The following is a 19,666-nucleotide window of genomic DNA, read 5'->3' on the forward strand; positions in this document are numbered from 1 at the left end:
AGGCGTCCTCAGTAGCCAGACTTCCTAACTCAGTTGCCAGAGAGGAAGAAAACTGCTCAGGGATTTCATGGCAAGGCCAATGATGACTTTAAAACAGTTAGAGTTGAATGACTGATAAGATCAAATGGAGGACAGCTTAACATTGTAATTACTCCACAATACTAACCTAAATGACAGAGCTAAAAGAAGGAAGCCTGTACAGAATTTTAAAAATCCAAATCATACATCCTGTTTGCAATAAGGAACTAAAGTAAAACTGCAAAAAATATGGCAAAGAAATAAACTTTATGTTCTGGATATAATAACAATAACCTAAAACACAACGCCAAATATACACTGGAGTTGCTTACAAGACAACATTAAAATGTTAATGAGTGGTTACAATCTGCTTGAAAATCTATGGCAAGACTTGAAAATTGCTGTCTGGCAATGCTCAACAACCAACTTGCCAGAGCTTGAGGAATAAAAAATAATAATAATGTGCAAATATTGTACAATCTAGGTGCAAAGCTCTTAAAGACTTACCCAGAAAGACTCACAGCTGTAATCGCTGCCAAAGGTGATTCTAACATGTATTGACTCAGGGATGTGAATACTGTATTTAATTTTCAATGCATTTGCAAAAGAATATGTTATCACTATCATTATGGGATAGTGTGTAATTTTTAAAAATAATACATTTTGAATTCAGGCTGTAACAAAGTGTGGAATAAGTCAATGGATATGAATACTTTCTGAATGCACTGTAACTGATTTGACAGAGAAATATCACCCAGCTAGCCTATCTCGAAACTGTGCTAGCTAGCTAGCTGCTGTCAGGTTGGCTAAACACAAGATCAACACAGGCTTTAGTCTACACATAGAACTGAATTAGCAGATCATCATGAGATCAACAGAAGTTAACTTCAAAACTTCTAAGTCAGGCAGGTAGCCTGGTGGGTAGGAGCGTTGGGCCAGTCACCAAAAGGTTGCTGGACCGAATCCTTGGGCTGACATGTTAAAAATCTGTCATCCTATCCCTGAGCAAGACTGTTCCACAGGTGCCGATGAAGTGGATGTCGATTAAGGCAGCCCCCCGCTCCTCTCTGATTACCCCTAAAAATACACATTGCAGTTGAATGCATTCAATTGTATCAAAGCTAGCTTAACTCACTGTTACTCACCCTTGTCCCTGTTTGTTTGTTGTGATTGAAGGGGCAAAGAAACATCCACATTAAACCACAAAGACAACTATTTTGGCCTTCAGGAATGGCTGCTGTATTTCTTAATGAGCACCGGAAGTATCACAAGCGCAATCAGTGAATGCAGTTCACCTTTAAAAATGATATGCTATTTATAATTTTATCTATAAAATGTCTTGCACAACTAACTTAAACAAATTATCATTTTACTCATTTATTTTGGGATCCATCCCTGTAACCGTCCTTCCCTGATGATGCTCAAGTGGACAAGGACTGTCTCATTAAATACAAGCACATTTATGTCCATCACTCTCCTTGTCGCTACTCCTCCATTACCTTGGACCTTTTTCAAAAAGAGACGAGGACTAAGGACACATCACACTATTTTCCCTACTGTAAGGCCCTCCCCCTTCTTTTCATTTTTTAAAGTTTCTCCCTGCTGGTGTTGTCTTGTAGTGGTCAGTTTTTTTTTAGTTTCTACAATTCTAAATCGACTTTGGGTCATTGAGAAGCGCTATATAATTGTCCCATGTATTATCATTCATCTAAAAGTGCAGATTGACTCATGAAATCAATATGATTATTTATTATATAACATTGTTTTTATGATTTTGTGGTACAAACACACATTGTTACCAGTTGTAAATAAGTTGTTATAATGAAAGTGATGAGCCATCAGTCAAACATGAAAACATATTCACATATCAATTCGTAGGAAAAACTTGTCAAAACGTCTCAAAATACCTTCTGTACCACAATTTCACATAGAAAGTGTTAGCGAAAAACAATGCAATTAAGTTTCTATTTGTTCCATCTGTTCTGAGACTACATTAAACTTGTGTGTGGATCTCCAGGGTATGCGGGTACCATGTATTGAGACACTGCATTCTCTGCTATGTGAGTTCTCTGATGTGACGTCATTTTGGAGCGCCGGGTGAAGCATTTCCCACACTGTGTGCACTCATACGGTTTCTCCCCACTGTGGACCATAGCATGTCTGATCAGGTTGCACTGCTTGGTAAAACTCCTGCCACACTGTTCACAGGTGTACGGTTTCTCTCCGGTGTGACTTCGGAGGTGTTCTTTGAGCTGGCAGAGACGCTGGAAGCTCTTCCCACAGAAGGTGCAGCTGAATCGCCTCTCGGTGGTGCCGCCTGATCTCCACTGACTCCTCATTCTCTTCACCATGTTAAAACTACTGTGACTCAGGCTGTATCCAGAGAAGGTGGAGGTGGTGGCCATGTTTGACCCTGTCATGCACTCACTCAATCTCACTGTTGCTTCTGAAGCCCTGTATTGATGCAGTCTTGGCTGTAGAGCTAAACTATTTCCTTCATTACTTGAGTTCAGCATCTCACTGCTCTGTCCCTCTGGCATCTGTTGTCTAGTCTCATCAGCCAATGTCCTGACATGTCTTTTCATGTGTGCTGCTGCACTGAACATGTTAGCATGTGGTTTCCATATAGAAGAGTGAAGCGATGGCCCTACATCATCTGTCATAGTAGGAACAGATGGCAGCCCACTATGAGATGGGACCATTGAGATATTCTGAGAGTACTCTTCTGTGGAATGAAAGGAGAAATCTGGGTGACCATCAGGGTCAGTGTCTCTGCCTGGATCCACAGAGGTCCACAGCTGCCCATCAGTCTCATCCATGACAAACTGGTCAGGTCCTGCCAGGGTCATGGTCTGATCCAGCTCCTCCTCTTTCACCATCACTAGGTCTAGTGAGTCCTCGTCTGGCCGGTGCTGCTCTGTACTGAACACCTCTGTAGATGCGAGCTGGGGTGTGCCTGGTTCCTCTGGACGATCAGAATTTGGGTAATGTTCCACTGAGTCCCTGGGAGATATATTGGGTTGCGTGATGAAGTCCTCATCACAGTGCTGTTGCCCAAAGGATGGTGATTTCCCAGGCTTGGAACCAGACTCTAAAGATTTGGGGGATCAACATAAAATAAACATTATAAAAGACCCTTAACAGTTGCAAAATACATCTGCTTTAGAACTGACTGTGTGCGTATGTGCACTCCATATGCCAGAACATGAAGCACCCAACACCAATGTAGCAATTTGGAATGTGCATACTACCACACCCACACATTCTTCCATAGACAGACAGAGCAGTACCCCTTATGGTCACACCCACCCTCTCCAGTAATCCTGAGCTCTTCCTGAGGGTCAGTCTTCCACACGTCCTCTGCTGTCTCCTCATCTTTGATCAGTATGGGTTCAGTCTCCACTCTCTGCTCCACATCTGTAGGCTGTAACAGGGACTGAGGTTATTACTCTGGACAAACAGCATATCTAACCCTTTTCATACTCATAAATCACACAAAAGCGCAAAAATCTCCTGATAATCCAATATCAGAATTGATCAAGATGTCAGGTCTCTGTAATTGTTAAAGGTGATGTATCATACCTGGGGTTGAGAGTCCTTTTCAACAGCCAGCTCTTCGTCTCTGCACTGTGAGTTACTGCTCTGTTTTTTCAAAACAATCTTGACTGGATATGAAGATCTCTCTGCAGCCACGGGGTAAAAACCTGGAAAATAATTGTTTTCAGTCAAATATTAAATATTAGGCTATTCACACATTTGGGTTTTGCATATACTATCAATTTACTAGTCTGGAGATGCGACGTAAAATTTCCTTGAATTCTATATCGGGCATAAATGAGCGTCAGGATCAGGAAAGTTCTCTCACGACCTCACAAGCCAGAATGTTGAATAAAATCATGTTTTAACTTACTTAACCAGTTGTCGTTGATCCTTGAGCTGGTAGGAAAAGCGGTACGGCAAGCGGTACCGGAGTGCCAAGTCTGGGAACATAAGGCTCCTGAACAGCTTCTACCCACCAAGCCATAAGACTGCTGAACAGTTAATCAAATGGCTTCCCTGACTACTTGTACTGACTCTCTTGCACCAGCTCTATCCACACTCACACTCCAACACACACATACACTACATAAGCTCACAAAACACACTTCACATACGCCGCTACTACTCTGTATTATTTATCCTGATTGCCAAGTCACTTTTCCCCCTACCTGCATGTACATACAGTTGAAGTCAGAAGTTTACATAGACCTTAGCCAAATACATTTAAACTCAGTTTTTCACAATTCCTGACATTTAATCCTAGTAAAAATTCCCTGTCTTAGGTCAGTTAGGATCACCACTTTATTTTAAGAATGTGAAATGTCAGAATAATAGTAGAGAGAATGATTAATTTCAGCTTTTATTTCATCACATTCTCAGTGGGTCAGAAGTTTACATACACTTAATTAGTATTTGGTAGCATTGCCTTTAAATTGTTTAATATGGGTCAAATGTTTTGGGTAGCCTTCCACAACCTTCCACAATAAGATGGGTGAATTATGGCCTATTCCTCTTGACAGAGCTGGTGTAACGGAGTCAGGTTTGTCGGCCTCCTTGCTCGCACACGCCTTTTCAGTTCTGCCCACACATTTTCTTTGGGATTGAGATCAGGTATTTGTGATGGCCACTCCAATACCTTGACTTTGCTGTCCTTAAGCCATTTTGCCACAACTTTGGAAGTATGCTTGGGGTCATTGTCCATTTGGAAGACCCATTTGCGACCAAGCTTTAACTTCCTGACTGATGTCTTGAGATGTTGCTTCAATAAATCCACATAATTTTCCATCCTCATGATGCCATCTATTTTGTGAAGTGCACCAGTCCCTCCTGCAGCAAAGCACCCGCACAAGCCTCCCCCTTTTCCCTCCAAACACAACGATGGTCATTATGGCCAAACAGTTCTATTTTTGTTTCATCAGACCAGAGGACATTTCTCCAGAAAGTACGAACTTTGTCCCCATGTGCGGTTGCAAATCCATAGTCTGGCTTTTTTTAATGGCGGTTATGGAGCAGTGGCTTCTCCATGCTGAGCGGCCTTTCAGGTTATGTCGATATAGGACTTGTTTTCACTGTGGATATAGATACCTTTGTACCCTTTTCCTCCAGCATCTTCACAAGGTCCTTTGCTGTTGTTCCGGGATTGAATTGCACTTTTCGCACCAAAGTACATTCATCTCTAGGAGACACAATGAGTCTCCTTCCTGAGAAGTATGAAGACTGCATGGTCCCATGGTGTTTATACATGCATACTATTGTTTGTACAGATGAACATGGTACCTTCAGGCGTTTGGAAATTGCTCCCATGGATGAACCAGACTTTTGGAGGTGTACAATTGTTCATGTCTAAGATCACTTTAGCACCACCTTAAAAACCCGATTCAAATTCGACACAAACCTTCAAATAGGTATGTAATGACACATTATATAAAAACTCTTTATAGTGTTTTATTTACATTTTAGAGGCGATAAGGTGATAAGTTTGACAGATCGAGTGAAAAAAAGCAATTTTCCTACACAACATCTCTCCTTCTCACTATCACGCATTAGTTTCGCTTCCCCACCCGCCGTTTTTAAAAAGACCCGACGGGGCTCATTGCCTGCTTGAATTATGCAGAAAAGGGCAGCGTTTAGGTCATGTAATTGATTCTGTTGGAAAGGGGAGAAATTGTGCTTTACAATGGTATTGACATTACAGTTGATCTGGAAGTATTACGTTTTTGGGGTGCTAAAGTAAGGGCAATTTTACAGACCAAGGCGATGTAAGAGTTTACGTTACACCTGTTGTATTCGGCGCATGTGACAAATACAATTTGATTGTGAGACAATATCCACAGGAAAGTATAATTAAATCAACCTTTCAAAGTGCTCTCGAGTGGCGCAGCATCACTACAGACCCTGGTTCAATCCCGGGCTGTATCACAAATGGTTGTGATCGGGAGTCACATAGGGCAAAGCACAATTGGCCCAGCATCATCCTGGTTTAGGGGAGGGTTTGGTCATCATTGTAAAATAAGAATTTGTTCTTAGTATTAACTGACTTGCCTAATTAAATAAATAGTGCATTCAGATTTCTATAACCTGAAGCATGCACAAAACCATTACGGAGCTAGGCAAGTATGCATGGTGGTGTGCATGTATTTTCAAATTGTGTGCATGCTTCAGGTGATAGAAATATTAATAAACTACAAGCACTTTGAAAAGTTGATTTTATTATACTTTCCTGTGGCTCACACATATTCCTACATGCCAACGGCCCAACCGGTAAAGTAAATTAAACTATTTTTTACATTCTGATTGGTAGAGATCGTGAGTCAACTTTCCTGATCCAAACGCTCATTTATGCCGGACGTTGAATCCAGTATAATTCAGACGTTCCAGGCTATACATTTACAATAAAAAGTAACACATCAACTAACAGTACCTTTTCGTCTGCGTGTCTTCTCCAGCTCGCTCTCCATCATTTGCCACTTCCTTTTCAGTACATCAATATCTCGCTGGCTTTGGGTCATTTCCAAACGTATAACAGCACAGCTATCATCTACACGTTTGTTTATTTCTGCTACTGCTGCTTTAGCCAATACCTCCATAACCGATACCAACTGCGCCTGAAAATTGCAGCTCGCCATCTTGTCCAGCCCAAATTACAGATGCGTATTTCTTGTGTGAAGTAAATACTATTCAATTTCCAAGATAACGTGCAAAAAACAAGCCGTATATGTTGATAAATGACAACAATGTAGTGAAGCGGGAGATATGCGCAATTGTTCTTCTTCTTCTGTGGTATAATGGCGTTCGCAACAATGTGATGTGCATTCCGCCACCTACTGTGCGGGTGAATAATAAAGATCCCAAAAATCGAAATATGTAAGTAAAATATAAATTAAAAAAAACATCAACCTGCTTTTCTGTTTTAAAAAAAAGAAGAAAAAAAAGTTATTATCAGGTCCCTACACAGGTTCGAACTACTCCTGTTAGGGCGGGACATTTCCTAGCGACAATAGCCCTTGTAGTGTTTCTGCTGTGAAGTCTTGAAGCCCCTGCCATCGCTCTTCAGTTCATCTTGTTAAGTTTATTTATTACCGTAAATATCAGAGTGCAACAGCCTTTCAAAAATGTTATGAATTAGCACTGGCCAGAAAATAACAGGGTATATTCTAATTTGCATATACAGTGAAAGGTAGCCATATCTAGAAGACAAAAAATATGCAGGTGGCACACTTGGTTATTAATGCATAATAGGCCTTCAGAAAGTATTCACAGCCCTTGACATTTTCCACATGATGCTATGTGACAGCCTGCATTTAAAATGGATTACATTTGGATTTTGTATCACTGGCATACACACAATACCCCATATTGTCAAAGTCGAATTATGTTTTTAGACATTTTTACTAATTAATTCAAAATGAAAAGCTGAATTCTCTTATGGCAAGCCTAAATAAGTTCAGAAGTAAACATTTGCTTGAGTCACATAAGTTGCATGGACTCACTCTGTGTGCAATAATAGTGTTTTAACATGATTTTTGAATGACTACCTCATCTCTGTACCCCACACTTACAGATAATTGTAAGGTGCCTCAGTCGAGCAGTGAATTTCAAACACAAATTCAATCACAAGACCAGGGAAGTTTTCCAATGCCTCACAAAGAAAGGCCCCTATTGGTAGATGGGTAAAATAAAATCATTCTAAAAGCAGACTGCACCTGTACATAGCCCATCCAACTACCTCATCCACATACTGTTATTTATTTTGCTCCTTTGCACCCCAGTATCTCTACTTGCACATTCATCTTCTGCACATCTATCACTCCAGTGTTTAATTGTTTTAATGTAATTGTTTCGCCACTATGGCCAATTTATTGTCTTACCTCCCTCATTCTACCTCATTTGCTAATACTGTATATAGACTTTTTCTACTGTATTATTGACTGTATGTTTGTTTATTCCATGTGTAACTCTGTGTTGTTGTATGTATCTAACTGCTTTGCTTTCTCCTGGCCAGGTCGCAGTTGTAAATGAGAACTTGTTCTCAACTAGCCTACCTGGTTAAATAAAGGTGAAATAAATAAATAAAAACATTGAATATCCCTTTGAGCATGGTGAAGTTAATACTTACACTTTGGATGGTGTATCAATACACCCAGTCACTACAAAGACACAGGTGGCCTTCCTAACTCAGTTGCAAGAGGAAGGAAACAGCACAGGGATTTCACCGTGAGGCCAATGGTGACTTAAAAACAGTTACAGTGGGGCAAAAATGTATTTAGTCAGCCACCAATTGTGCACGTTCTCCCACGTAAAAAGATGAGCCCTGTCATTTTCATTATAGGTACACTTCAACTATGACAGACAAAATGAGAGAAAAAAAATCCAGAAAATCACATTGTAGGATTTTTTAATGAATTTATTTGCAAATTATGGTGGAAAATAATTATTTTTAAGTGGGAGAACTTGCACAATTGGTGGCTGACTAAATACTTTTTTGCCCCACTGTATAGTTTAATGGCTGTGATCGGAGAAACAGAGGACAGCATAACATTGTAGTCAGTGGTGGAAAAAGTACCTAATTGTCAACCTTGAGTCAAAGTAAACATACCTTAATAGAAAATGACTCAAGTAAAAGTGAAAGTCAACCAGTAAAATACTAAAAGTATTTGGTAATAAATATACTTAAGTATCGAAAGTAAAAGTATAAATAATTTCAAATTCTTTACATTAAGCAAACCAGATGGCACAATGTTCTTGTTTTTTTAGCCAGGGGCACACTCCAACATTCAGACAACTTATAAATGAAGTGTTTGTGTTTAGTGAGTCAGATCAGACGCAGTAGGGATAACCAGGGATGTTCTCTTGATAAGTGTGTGAATTGGACCATTTTCCTATCCTGCTAAGCATTCAAAATGTAACAAGTACTTTCGGGTGTCAGAGAAAATGTATGTAGTAAAAAGTACATTATTTTCTTGAGGAATGTAGTGAAGTAAAAAGTTGTCAAAAATATAAATAGTAAAGATTCCCCAAAAAACAACGTAAGTGGTACTCTAAAGTATTTTTGCATAAGTACTTTACCCCACTGATTGTAGTTACTCCACAATACTAACCTAAATGACAGAGTACATTTTCTATTTAACCTTTATTTTACTAGGTAAGTTGACTTCTATTTTTTTATTTCACCTTTACTTAACCAGGTAGGCAAGTTGAGAACAAGTTCTCATTTACAATTGCGACCTGGCAAAGATAAAGCAAAGCAGTTCGACACATACAACACAGTTACACATGGTGTAAAACAAACATAAAGTCAATAATACAGTAGAAAAATAAGTCTATATACAATGTGAGCAAATGAGGTGAGATTTGGGAGGTAAAGGCAAAAAAGGCCATGGTGGCAAAGTAAATACAATACAGCAAGTAATACACTGGAATGGTAGATTTGCAGTGGAAGAATGTGCAAAGTAGAAAAATAAATAATGGGGTGCAAAGGAGCAAAATAAATACAGTAGGGGAAGAGGTAGTTGTTTGGGCTAAATTATAGGTGGGCTATGTACAGGTGCAGTAATCTGTGAGCTGCTCTGACAGTTGGTGCTTAAAGCTAGTGAGGGAGATAAGTGTTTCCAGTTTCAGAGATTTTTGTAGTTCGTTCCAGTCATTGGCAGCAGAGAACTGGAAGGAGAGGCGGCCAAAGAAAGAATTGGTTTTGGGGGTGACCAGGGAGATATACAGTACCTGCTGGAACGCGTGCTACAGGTGGGTGCTGCTATGGTGACCAGCGAGCTGAGATAAAGGGGGACTTTACCTAGCAGGGTCTTGTAGATGACCTGGAGCCAGTGGGTTTGGCGAGGAGTATGAAGCGAGGGCCAGCCAACGAGAGTGTACAGGTCGCAGTGGTGGGTAGTAGATGGGGCATTGGTGACAAAACGGAGGAACTGTGATAGACTGCATCCAATTTGTTGAGTAGGGTATTGGAGGCTATTTTGTAAATGACATCGCCGAAGTCGAGGATCGGTAGGATGGTCAGTTTTACAAGGGTATGTTTGGCAGCATGAGTGAAGGATGCTTTGTTGCGAAATAGGAAGCCAATTCTAGATTTAACTTTGGATTGGAGATGTTTGATGCGAGTCTGGAAGGAGAGTTTACAGTCTAACCAGACACCCAGGTATTTGTAGTTGTCAACATATTCTAAGTCAGAACTGTCCAGAGTAGTGATGCTGGACGGGCGGGCAGGTGCAGGCAGCGATCGGTTGAAGAGCATGCATTTAGTTTTGAGTTTGTGTTGCAGGAAGCAAATTTCGGCTTGAAAAAGCTAGCCTTGGCTTTTCTAACTGCCTGTGTATATTGGTTTCTAACTTCCCTGAAAAGTTGCATATCATGGGGGCTGTTCAATGCTAATGCAGAACGCCATAGGATGTTTTTGTGTTGGTTAAGGGCAGTCAGGTCTGGAGAGAACCAATGGCTATATCTGTTTCTGGTTCTAAATGTCTTGAATGGGGCGTGCTTATTTAAGATGGTGAGGAAGGCATTTAAAAAAAAAACAGGCATCCTCTACTGACAGGATGAGGTCAATATCCTTCCAGGATACCCAGGCCAGGTCTATTAGAAAGGCCTGCTCGCTGAAGTGTTTGACAGTGATGAGTGGAGGTAATTTGACCACTGACCCATTACGGATGCAGGCAATGAGGCAGTGATTGCTGAGATCTTGGTTGAAAATAGCAGAGGTGTATTTAGAGGGCAATTTGGTTAGGATGATATCTATGAGGGTGCCCGTGTTTAAGGCTTTGGGGTGGTACCTAGTAGGTTCATTGATAATTTTTGTCAGATTGAGGGCATCAAGCTTAGATTGTAGGTTGGCTGGGGTGTTAAGCACGTTCCAGTTTAGGTCACCTAGCAGCACGAGCTCTGAAGATAGATGGGGGGCAATCAGTTCACATATGGTGTCCAGAGCACAGCTGGGGGCAGAGGGTGGTCTATAGCAGGCGGCAACAGTGAGATACTTGTTTTTAGAGAGGTGGATTTTTAAAAGTAGAAGTTCAAATTGTTTGGGTACAGACCTGGATAGTAGGACAGAACTCTGCAGGCTCTCTCTGCAGTAGATTGCAACACCATCCCCTTTGGCCTTTCTATCTTGTCTGAAAATGTTGTAGTTAGGGATGGAGATTTCAAGAGTATTTGGTGGTCTTCTTTTGGTGGACTGAGAACCCATTCTCATTTACAGCAACAACCTGGGGAATAGTTACAGGGGATCGGATGAAGGAGTCAATTGTAAGCTCGGTTTGATTAGGTGACCGTATGAGGGCAATATTGGGATTTTAGCCTGGTTAAGAACCCTATTCTTACGATAAATGCCATGGGCTCTTTAGTGACCACAGAGTCAGGACACCCATTTAACATCCCATCCGAAAGATGGCACCCTACACAGGGCAATGTCCCCAATCACTGCCCTGGTCCATTGGGATATTTTTTTCAGACCAGAGGAAAGGGTGCCTTCTACTGGCCCTGCAACACCACTTCCAGCAGCATTTAGTGTCCGATGCAGGGTAGTATGCTGCTGCTGGAAATGAAGGATGCTTGTACAGAATAAAAATATCCCAAAACACAAATCCTGTTTGCAATAAGGAACTATAGTAAAACTGCAAAAAATGTGGCAAAGAAATTAACTTTATGTCCTGAATACAAAGTGTTTGGGGCAAATCCAACAACACATCACTGAGTACCACTCTTCATATTTTCAAGCATGGTGGTGGCTGCATCATGTTATGGGTATGCTTGTCATAATTGACTATATCCACAGTAAAACGAGTCCTATATCGACATAACCTGAAAGGCTTTGGAGAAATGTCCTCTGGTCTGATGAAACAAAAATAGAACTGTTTGGCCATAATGACCATTGTTATGTTTGGAGGAAAAAGGGGGAGGGTTGCAAGCCAAAGAACACCATCCCAACTGTGAAGCACGGGGGTGGCAGCATCATGTTGTTGGGGTGATTTGCTGCAGGAGGGACTGGTGCACTTCACAAAATAGATGGCTTCATGAGGGAAATTATCTGGATAATTTGAAGCAACATCTCAAGACATCAGTCAGGAAGTTAAAGCTTGTTCTCAAATTGGTCTTCCAGATGGACAATGACCCCAAGCATACTTCCAAAGTTGTGGCAAAATGGCTTAAGGACAACAAAGTCAAGGTATTGGATTGGCCATCACAAAGCCCTGACCTCAATCATAAAGAAAATGTGTGGGCAGAACTGAAAAAGTGTGTGCGAGCAAGGAGGCCTACAAACCTGACTAAGTTACACCAGCTCTGTCAAGAGGAATAGGCCATAATTCACCCATCTTATTGTGGAAGGTTGTGGAAGGCTACCCAAAACATTTGACCCATATTAAACAATTTAAAGGCAATGCTACCAAATACTAATTAAGTGTATGTAAACTTCTGACCCACTGAGAATGTGATGAAATAAAAGCTGAAATTAATCATTCTCTCTACTATTATTCTGACATTTCACATTCTAAAAATAAAGTGGTGATCCTAACTGACCTAAGACAGGGAATTTTTACTAGGATTAAATGTCAGGAATTGTGAAAAACTGAGTTTAAATGTATTTGGCTAAGGTGTATGTAAACTTCTGACTTCAACTGTAGTGTATTACATTTAGTCAAATGTTTAGTATTTGGTCCCATATTCCTAGCACGCAATGACTAAATCAAGCTTGTGACTCTACAAACTTGTTGGATGCATTTGCAGTTTGTTTTGGTTGTGTTTCGGATTATGTTGTGCCCAATATAAATTCATAGTAAATAATGTATTGTGTCATTTTGGAGTCACATTGTAAATGAGAAATGTTTTTTTTAAATAGGTTATTGAAATAAAATAGAAATGAGGAGCCCTTAACAGTCAAACATGAAAAACATTTCACAAATGAATTTGGAGGAAAATCTAGTCAAAATGTCTCAAAATACTTTATGTACCAACTTTTCCCATAGAAAATGTTATCCAAAAAATTATCCAATTATTAACTTTGTTCCATCTGGTCTGAGACGACATTAAACTTGTGTGTGGATCCCCAGGGTATGCGGGTACCATGTATTGAGACTTTGGAGGCTGCTTATGGTAGAGAAATTCATATTAAATGATCTGGAAACAGCTCTGGTAGACATTTCTGCAGTCAGCATGCCAATTGCACGCTCCCTCAAAACTTGAGACATTTGTGGCATTGTGTTGTATGACAAAACTGCATATTTCAGAGTGGCCTTTTTTTGTCCTCAGCACAAAGTGCACCTCTGTAATGATCATGCTGTTTAATAAGCTTCTTGATATGCTACCTAACCCTAACAGGTGGATGGATTATCTTAACGTTTTGATAACCATGTAAATCTCTCGGACAAGGTAACTTTAATCAATATATTCGACTCTATTTACTCAGATTCGAAAATGCTAATTAGCGTCAACGTAGGCATTATGCAAAACTACAAATCCCTGTAAGCTCCTGCATGTCATCTCTAACTGACGCCTTTGCTAACAGGTAGTGTCAATTTACAACTTGCACAAGACAGTTCACGGAACTGTCAATTGAAAAACATTTTGCGAGTTTATTCATTACTACATTTAGCTAACAGATAGTTAATCCAGAGATTCTTACCTTTGCCTCGACAGTCTCGTCTAGATCATCATGGCATTTGTAGTTCTTATGATAGCCACATTAGCATTACATTTTGGGGGGGTAAATACTTAATTGAGATATTTACATGGTTATCAAAATGTCATGTCAGGGTAAGCCTACATGAAACGCAGCCCATATTTGAAGTGTTTCTAAAATCCCCAATGGGAACAATTTATGGTGGAATAACAATAGAAACCATGTTAGTTTGACCGCTAGGTTTTATGGGTATTATGACTCATACTGTGGTACTCTATTCGTTATTAGGCAAACTAAGACGTCTTCCCCTTCTTGATAGCCCCCCTTTTGACGAGGAAGCACAAGTGTATCCTAGCACAGAAGAGTTTTAACATTTCTTCCACACACCCTTTGAATCAGCGGTTGTATTGTCGTCGGGGAAAAGCATGCACACATTTAAAAACAATATGCTACTTAACCTTTTATGTATAAAATGTATTGCAAAACTAACTTAATTTTTAAAAATCGCTTTACACATTTATTTTGGGATCCACCCCGGTAAACGTCCTTTGCCTGATGGATAAGGACCATCTCATTCCATAAAAGCACATTTTCGTCCACACCACTCTCCTCACCCCCTCTCCTCCATTATTTTGACCTTTTTTCCAAAGGAGGCGAGAAAGGACTAGGAAGAAAAGATGCAGGAGTTGAGGAAATCTAATTGAAAAAAAAGCACCTACACACACTCTTGTCCTTACTTTAAGCCCCTCCCCATTCTCTTTGTTTCTCCTGCTGTTAGTCTGGTGCTGTCTTGTGATAATTTTTTTCAACAATTGTAAAGCAATTTTGGGTCATTGAAAAGCTCTACATATAGGTCTCATGTATTAGTATTATTGATCTAAAAGACAGATTGACTCTCAAAATCAAGCCTTCAACAATCAAACAAGAAAAGCACAAATCAATTTGGAGGAAAAGCTTGTCAAAATACCTTCTGCACCACATTTCCATGTAGAAAGAGTTACAGAAAAACTAAAATTATGTTCCTATTTGTTCTGAGACTACATTAAACTTGTGTGTGGATCCCCAGGGTATGCAGGTATCACGTATTGAGACACCGGACTCTCTCCTATGTGAGTTCTCTGATGTGATGTCATTTTGGAGCGCCGGGTGAAGCACTTCCCACACTGTGTGCACTCGTAGGGCTTCTCCCCGCTGTGGACCATAGCATGTCTGATCAGGTTGCACTGCTGGGTAAAACTCCTGCCACACTGATCGCAGGTGTACGGTTTCTCTCCGGTGTGACTTCGGAGGTGTACTTTGAGCTGGCAGAGACGCTGGAAGCTCTTCCCACAAAAGGTGCAGCTGAAACGCCTCTCGGTAGTGCCGCCCGACCTCCACTGAGTCCTCATTCTCTTCACCATGTTAAAACTACTGTGACTCAGGCTGTATCCAGAGAAGGTGGAGGTGGTGGCCATGTTTGACCCTGTCATGCACTCACTCAATCTCACTGTTGCTTCTGAAGCCCTGTATTGATGCTGCCTTGACTGTAGAGCTAAACTATTACCTACATTATTTGAGTTCAGCGTCTCGCTACTCTGTCCCTCTGGCATCTGTTGTCTATTCTCATCAGCCGATGTCCTGATATGTCTTTTAATGTGTTTTGCTGCACTGAACATATTAGCATGTGGTTTCCATATAGAAGAGTGAAGCGGTGGCCCCACTTCATTGGTCATCGTAGGAATGGATGGCAGCCCACTATGAGATGGGAAAATTGAGATATTCTGAGAGTACTCTTCTGTGGAATGAAAGGAGAAATCTGGGTGGCCATCAGGGTCAGTGTTTCTGCCTGGACCCACAGAGGTCCACAGCTGCCCATCATTGTCATCCATGACAAACTGGTCAGGTCCTGCCAGGGTTGTGGTCTGATCCAGCTCCTCCTCTTTCTCATCTTTCACCATCACTAGGTCTAGTGAGTCCTCATCTGGCTGGTGCTGCTCTGTGCTGAACACCTTTGTAGATGAGAGCCGGGGTGTTCCTTGTTCCTCTGGACGATCAGAATTGGGGTAATGTTCCACGGAGTCTCTGGGAGATATATTGGCTTGTGTGATGAAGTCCTCATCACAGTGCCGTTGCTCAAAGGATGGTGATTTCCCAGGCTTGGAACCAGGCTCTACAGATTTGGGGAACAACATAAATTAAACATTATAAAAGACCCTTAACAATTGCAAAATACGACTGCTTTTGAACGGACTGTGTGCGTACATGCACGCCATATGCCAGAACATAAAACACCCGACAGCAATGTGGCAATTTGGAACGTGCATACCACCACACCCACACATTCTTCCATAGACAGACAGAGCAGTACCCCTTATGGTCACACCCACCCTCTCCAGTAATCCTGAGCTCTTCCTGAGGGTCAGTCTTCCACACGTCCTCTGCTGTCTCCTCATCCTTGATCAGTATGGGTTCAGTCTCCACTCTCTGCTCCACATCTGTAGGCTGTAACAAGGACTGAGGTTATTACTCTGGGCGCACACCATATCTAACACTTTTTATACTCATGAATCACACGAAGGCGGTAAATTCTCCTGATATTCCAATAACAGAATTGATCCAGAAGGTCAGGCCTCTATAACTCTAAAAGGTGATGTATCACACATGGAGATGAGAGTCCTCTTCAACTGCCATATTGTCTTCTCCCCACTGTGAGTTACTCCTCTGCTTGTTCAAAACAATCTTGACTGGATATGAAGATCTCTCTGATAACATGGGGTAAAAACCTGGAAAATAATTGTATTCAGTCAATTATTAGGATTTTTCACACATTTGTGTTTTTATTCATTTGTTCAAGATGCAATCAAATTACCGTGAAGTACTACCTTTTCTCCTGACTCGTCCTCGTGTCTTCTTCAGCTCGCTCTCCATCATTTGACACTTCTTTTTCAGTACATCAATATCACGCTGGCTTTGGGTCATTTCCAAACGTATAACAGCACAGCTATCATCTACACGTTTGTTTATTTCTGCTACAGCTGCTTTAGCCAATACCTCAAGAATGGATACCAACTGCGCCTGAAAATTGCAGCTGGCCATCTTGTCCAACCCAGGATTCTCTGTGATTAAGTAAATAGAATTACAATTCTCTAACTAGCCAATGTGTAAGAAACAATCCGTTTATTTATAGTTCTAACACTATGGCAAATGGCCCAATTTGGTATGTGTAAGAAGAGAACGAGTCGCGCAAACAATGTTGTTGATAAATAGCAGCAATGTTGGAAGTGGGATATTCGTATGTAATCGCACTTCCGTTCAACTCATAAGGTATTACCGTAAATATGAGACTGCAACAGCCCTTCAAATGTGGTATAGTTTGACACTGGCAAAGTACCAGGGTGTATTCAGGCCCAAACCGGCCACAGGATGGCGGTATTATTTATTTTACGTCGTGTGTCATGTTACAAACGACGTAAAGGGAAAAGTACCGCCATCATGCAGCGGTTTGGGCTAGGTGTATTCTTGTCTGCACGTAGAGCAGCCATATCTATTTACAAAAAAATACGACAAAGTAAAACTTCTTTTTTTAGTTAAATAGATATGGCTACATGTTGGGGAGAGTGCAGTGGCAGACATTATTATAAATGCAGCCAAGGCTATTTGCATTTATAATGCACAACGCATTGTGGTAAAATACAATAACACTTTTCAACCATTCATACAAATTTATTATTTATATCTGATCAAATATTGTCATCTCCATTCTCATCCACACAACCATTCTGAAAATGTGGTATGGTATTTATTAAAGGAGAGAAAAGAGAAATAACATGTTTGACACACAGCTGGGGAACAAAGGACAAAAAACTAGTTTAATGTGAACTTAAAATTAAACTTCATTTATATATTTCAAGTAACTATTGCATACTACATGCAATATAGCTGATTTACATTGAGGTCCTTCTCTTAGGTTTTTAAAGGCATGTACATACAGTCGAAGTCGGAAGTTTACATACACTTAGGTTGGAGTCATTAAAACTCGTTTTTCAACCACTCCACAAATTTCTTGTTAACAAACTATAGTTTTGGCAAGTCGGTTAGGACATCTACTTAGTGCATGATGCAAACAATTGTTTCACAATTCCAGTGGAACAGAAGTTTACATACACTAAGTTGACTATGCCTTTAAATAGCTTGGAAAATTCCAGAAAATGAAGTCATGGCTTTCTAAGGTTCTGATAGGCTAATTGACATAATTTGAGTCAAGGCCTACCTTCAAACACAGCACCTCTTTGCTTGACATCATGGGAAAATCAAAAGAAATCAGCCAAGACCTCAGAAAAAAAAACGTAAACCTCCACAAGTCTGGTTCATCCTTGGGAGCAATTTCCAAATGCCTGAAGGTACCACTTTCATCTGTACAAAAAAATAGTATGCAAGTATAAACACCATGGGACCAGGCAGCCGTCATACCACTCAGGAAGGAGACGCGTTCTGTCTCCTAGTGATGAATGTACTTTGGTGCGAAAAGTGCAAATCAATCCCAGAACAACCGCAAAGGACCTTGTGAAGATGCTGGAGAAAACAGGTACAAAAGTATCTATATCCACAGTAAAACGAGTCCTATATCGACATAACCTGAAAGGCTGCTCAGCAAGGAAGAAGCCGCCATAAAAAAATCCAGACTACGGTTTGCAACTGCACATGGGTACAAAGATTGTACTTTTTGGAGAAATGTCCTCTGGTCTGATGAAACAAAAATTGAACTGTTTGGCCATAATGACCATCGTTATCTTTGGTGGAAAAAGGGGGCTTGCAAGCCGAAGAACACCATCCCAACCGTGAAGCAGGGGGTGGCAGCTTTAAAAGGCTAACTGATTTTTAGAAAACCCTTTAGCAATTATGTTAGCACAGCTGAAAACTGTTGTGCTAATTAAAGAAGCAATAAAAACAGCCTTCTTTAGACCAGTTGAGTATCTGGAGCATCAGCATTTGTGGGTTCGATTACAGGCTCAAAACAGCCAGAAATAAATAACTTTTTTCTCAAACTCATCAGTCTATTCTTTTTCTGAGAAATGAAGGCTATTCCATGTGATTAATTGCCAAGAAATAGAAGATCTCGTACAACGCTGTGTACTACTATCTTCACAGAACAGCGCAAACTGGCCCTAACCAGAATAGAAAGAGGAGTGGGAGGCCCCGGTGCACAACTGAGCAAGAGGACAAGCACATTAGAGTGTCTAGTTTGAGAAACAGACGCCTCACAAGTCCTCAACTGGCAGCTTCATTAAATAGTACCAGCAAAACACCAGTCTCAACGTCAACAATGAAGAGGCGACTCCGGGATGCTGGTCTTCTAGGCAAGAACATTTCTAAGTGACCCCAAACTTTTGAACGGTAGTGTAAGTAGAGGTATTAGATAAAGAGTATGCATATTAGATCGTTGTAGAAGATAACAGGTGATGTTGATTGAGCTGCATGAGAGAATATGCATAACAGTACAGCAGTACTGATATATCTGTGAGAGAGTAAGTTAATTAGGGCTCTGTGTGTGTATGGAGCAGTGTGTGTATACAGCAGTGTGTGTATACAATGACTGTGTGTACACTGGGTGGTTATTCTCTCCAGGAGAGGAAGTAGAGCTCACCCAGTGCATCGCTACATACCAGTTCACTGGAGCAGTGTGGGTTCACCTCCAAGACCAGAATAGGACCCGCACACACAAACCAACCCACCCGTACAGTAGCACAGAGAAATAGTGTAAACACACACACACACACACACACAAAGTACTTAAGTAAAAATACTTTAAAGTACTACTTAAGGTTTTTGGGGTATCTGTACTTTACTATTTATATTTTTTTGCCAACTATTACTTCACTACATTCCTAAAGAAAATAATGTACTTTTTACTCAATACATTTTCCCTGACACCCAAAAGTACTCGTTACATTTTGACAGGAAAATGGTCCATTTCACAACTTATCAAGCGATCATCCCTGCTCATCC

General features: G+C 40.7%; 2 protein-coding genes across 2 annotated transcripts; both read right to left on the reverse strand.

Moving 5' to 3' along the window:
- Positions 1-1,752: 1,752 nt before the first annotated feature.
- Positions 1,753-7,038, reverse strand: LOC112260715 (zinc finger protein 263). Its single transcript, XM_024436021.2, has 4 exons — positions 6,479-7,038; positions 3,601-3,722; positions 3,328-3,442; positions 1,753-3,109 (listed from the first exon to the last, which is right to left on the reverse strand). Exons 1-4 carry the CDS (start codon positions 6,681-6,683, stop codon positions 2,007-2,009), a joined length of 1,545 nt encoding a protein of 514 aa, XP_024291789.1. The 5' UTR covers positions 6,684-7,038; the 3' UTR covers positions 1,753-2,006.
- Positions 7,039-13,905: 6,867 nt separating this feature from the next.
- Positions 13,906-16,639, reverse strand: LOC112259625 (zinc finger protein 782). The gene is made up of 3 exons (XM_024434251.1): positions 16,556-16,639; positions 16,048-16,174; positions 13,906-15,830 (listed from the first exon to the last, which is right to left on the reverse strand). Exons 1-3 carry the CDS (start codon positions 16,637-16,639, stop codon positions 14,719-14,721), a joined length of 1,323 nt encoding a protein of 440 aa, XP_024290019.1. The 3' UTR covers positions 13,906-14,718.
- Between the last annotated feature and the right edge of the window lie 3,027 nt (positions 16,640-19,666).

The sequence above is a fragment of the Oncorhynchus tshawytscha genome, linkage group LG10, assembly GCF_018296145.1.
Source record: "Oncorhynchus tshawytscha isolate Ot180627B linkage group LG10, Otsh_v2.0, whole genome shotgun sequence".
Lineage (NCBI taxonomy): Eukaryota > Metazoa > Chordata > Actinopteri > Salmoniformes > Salmonidae > Oncorhynchus > Oncorhynchus tshawytscha.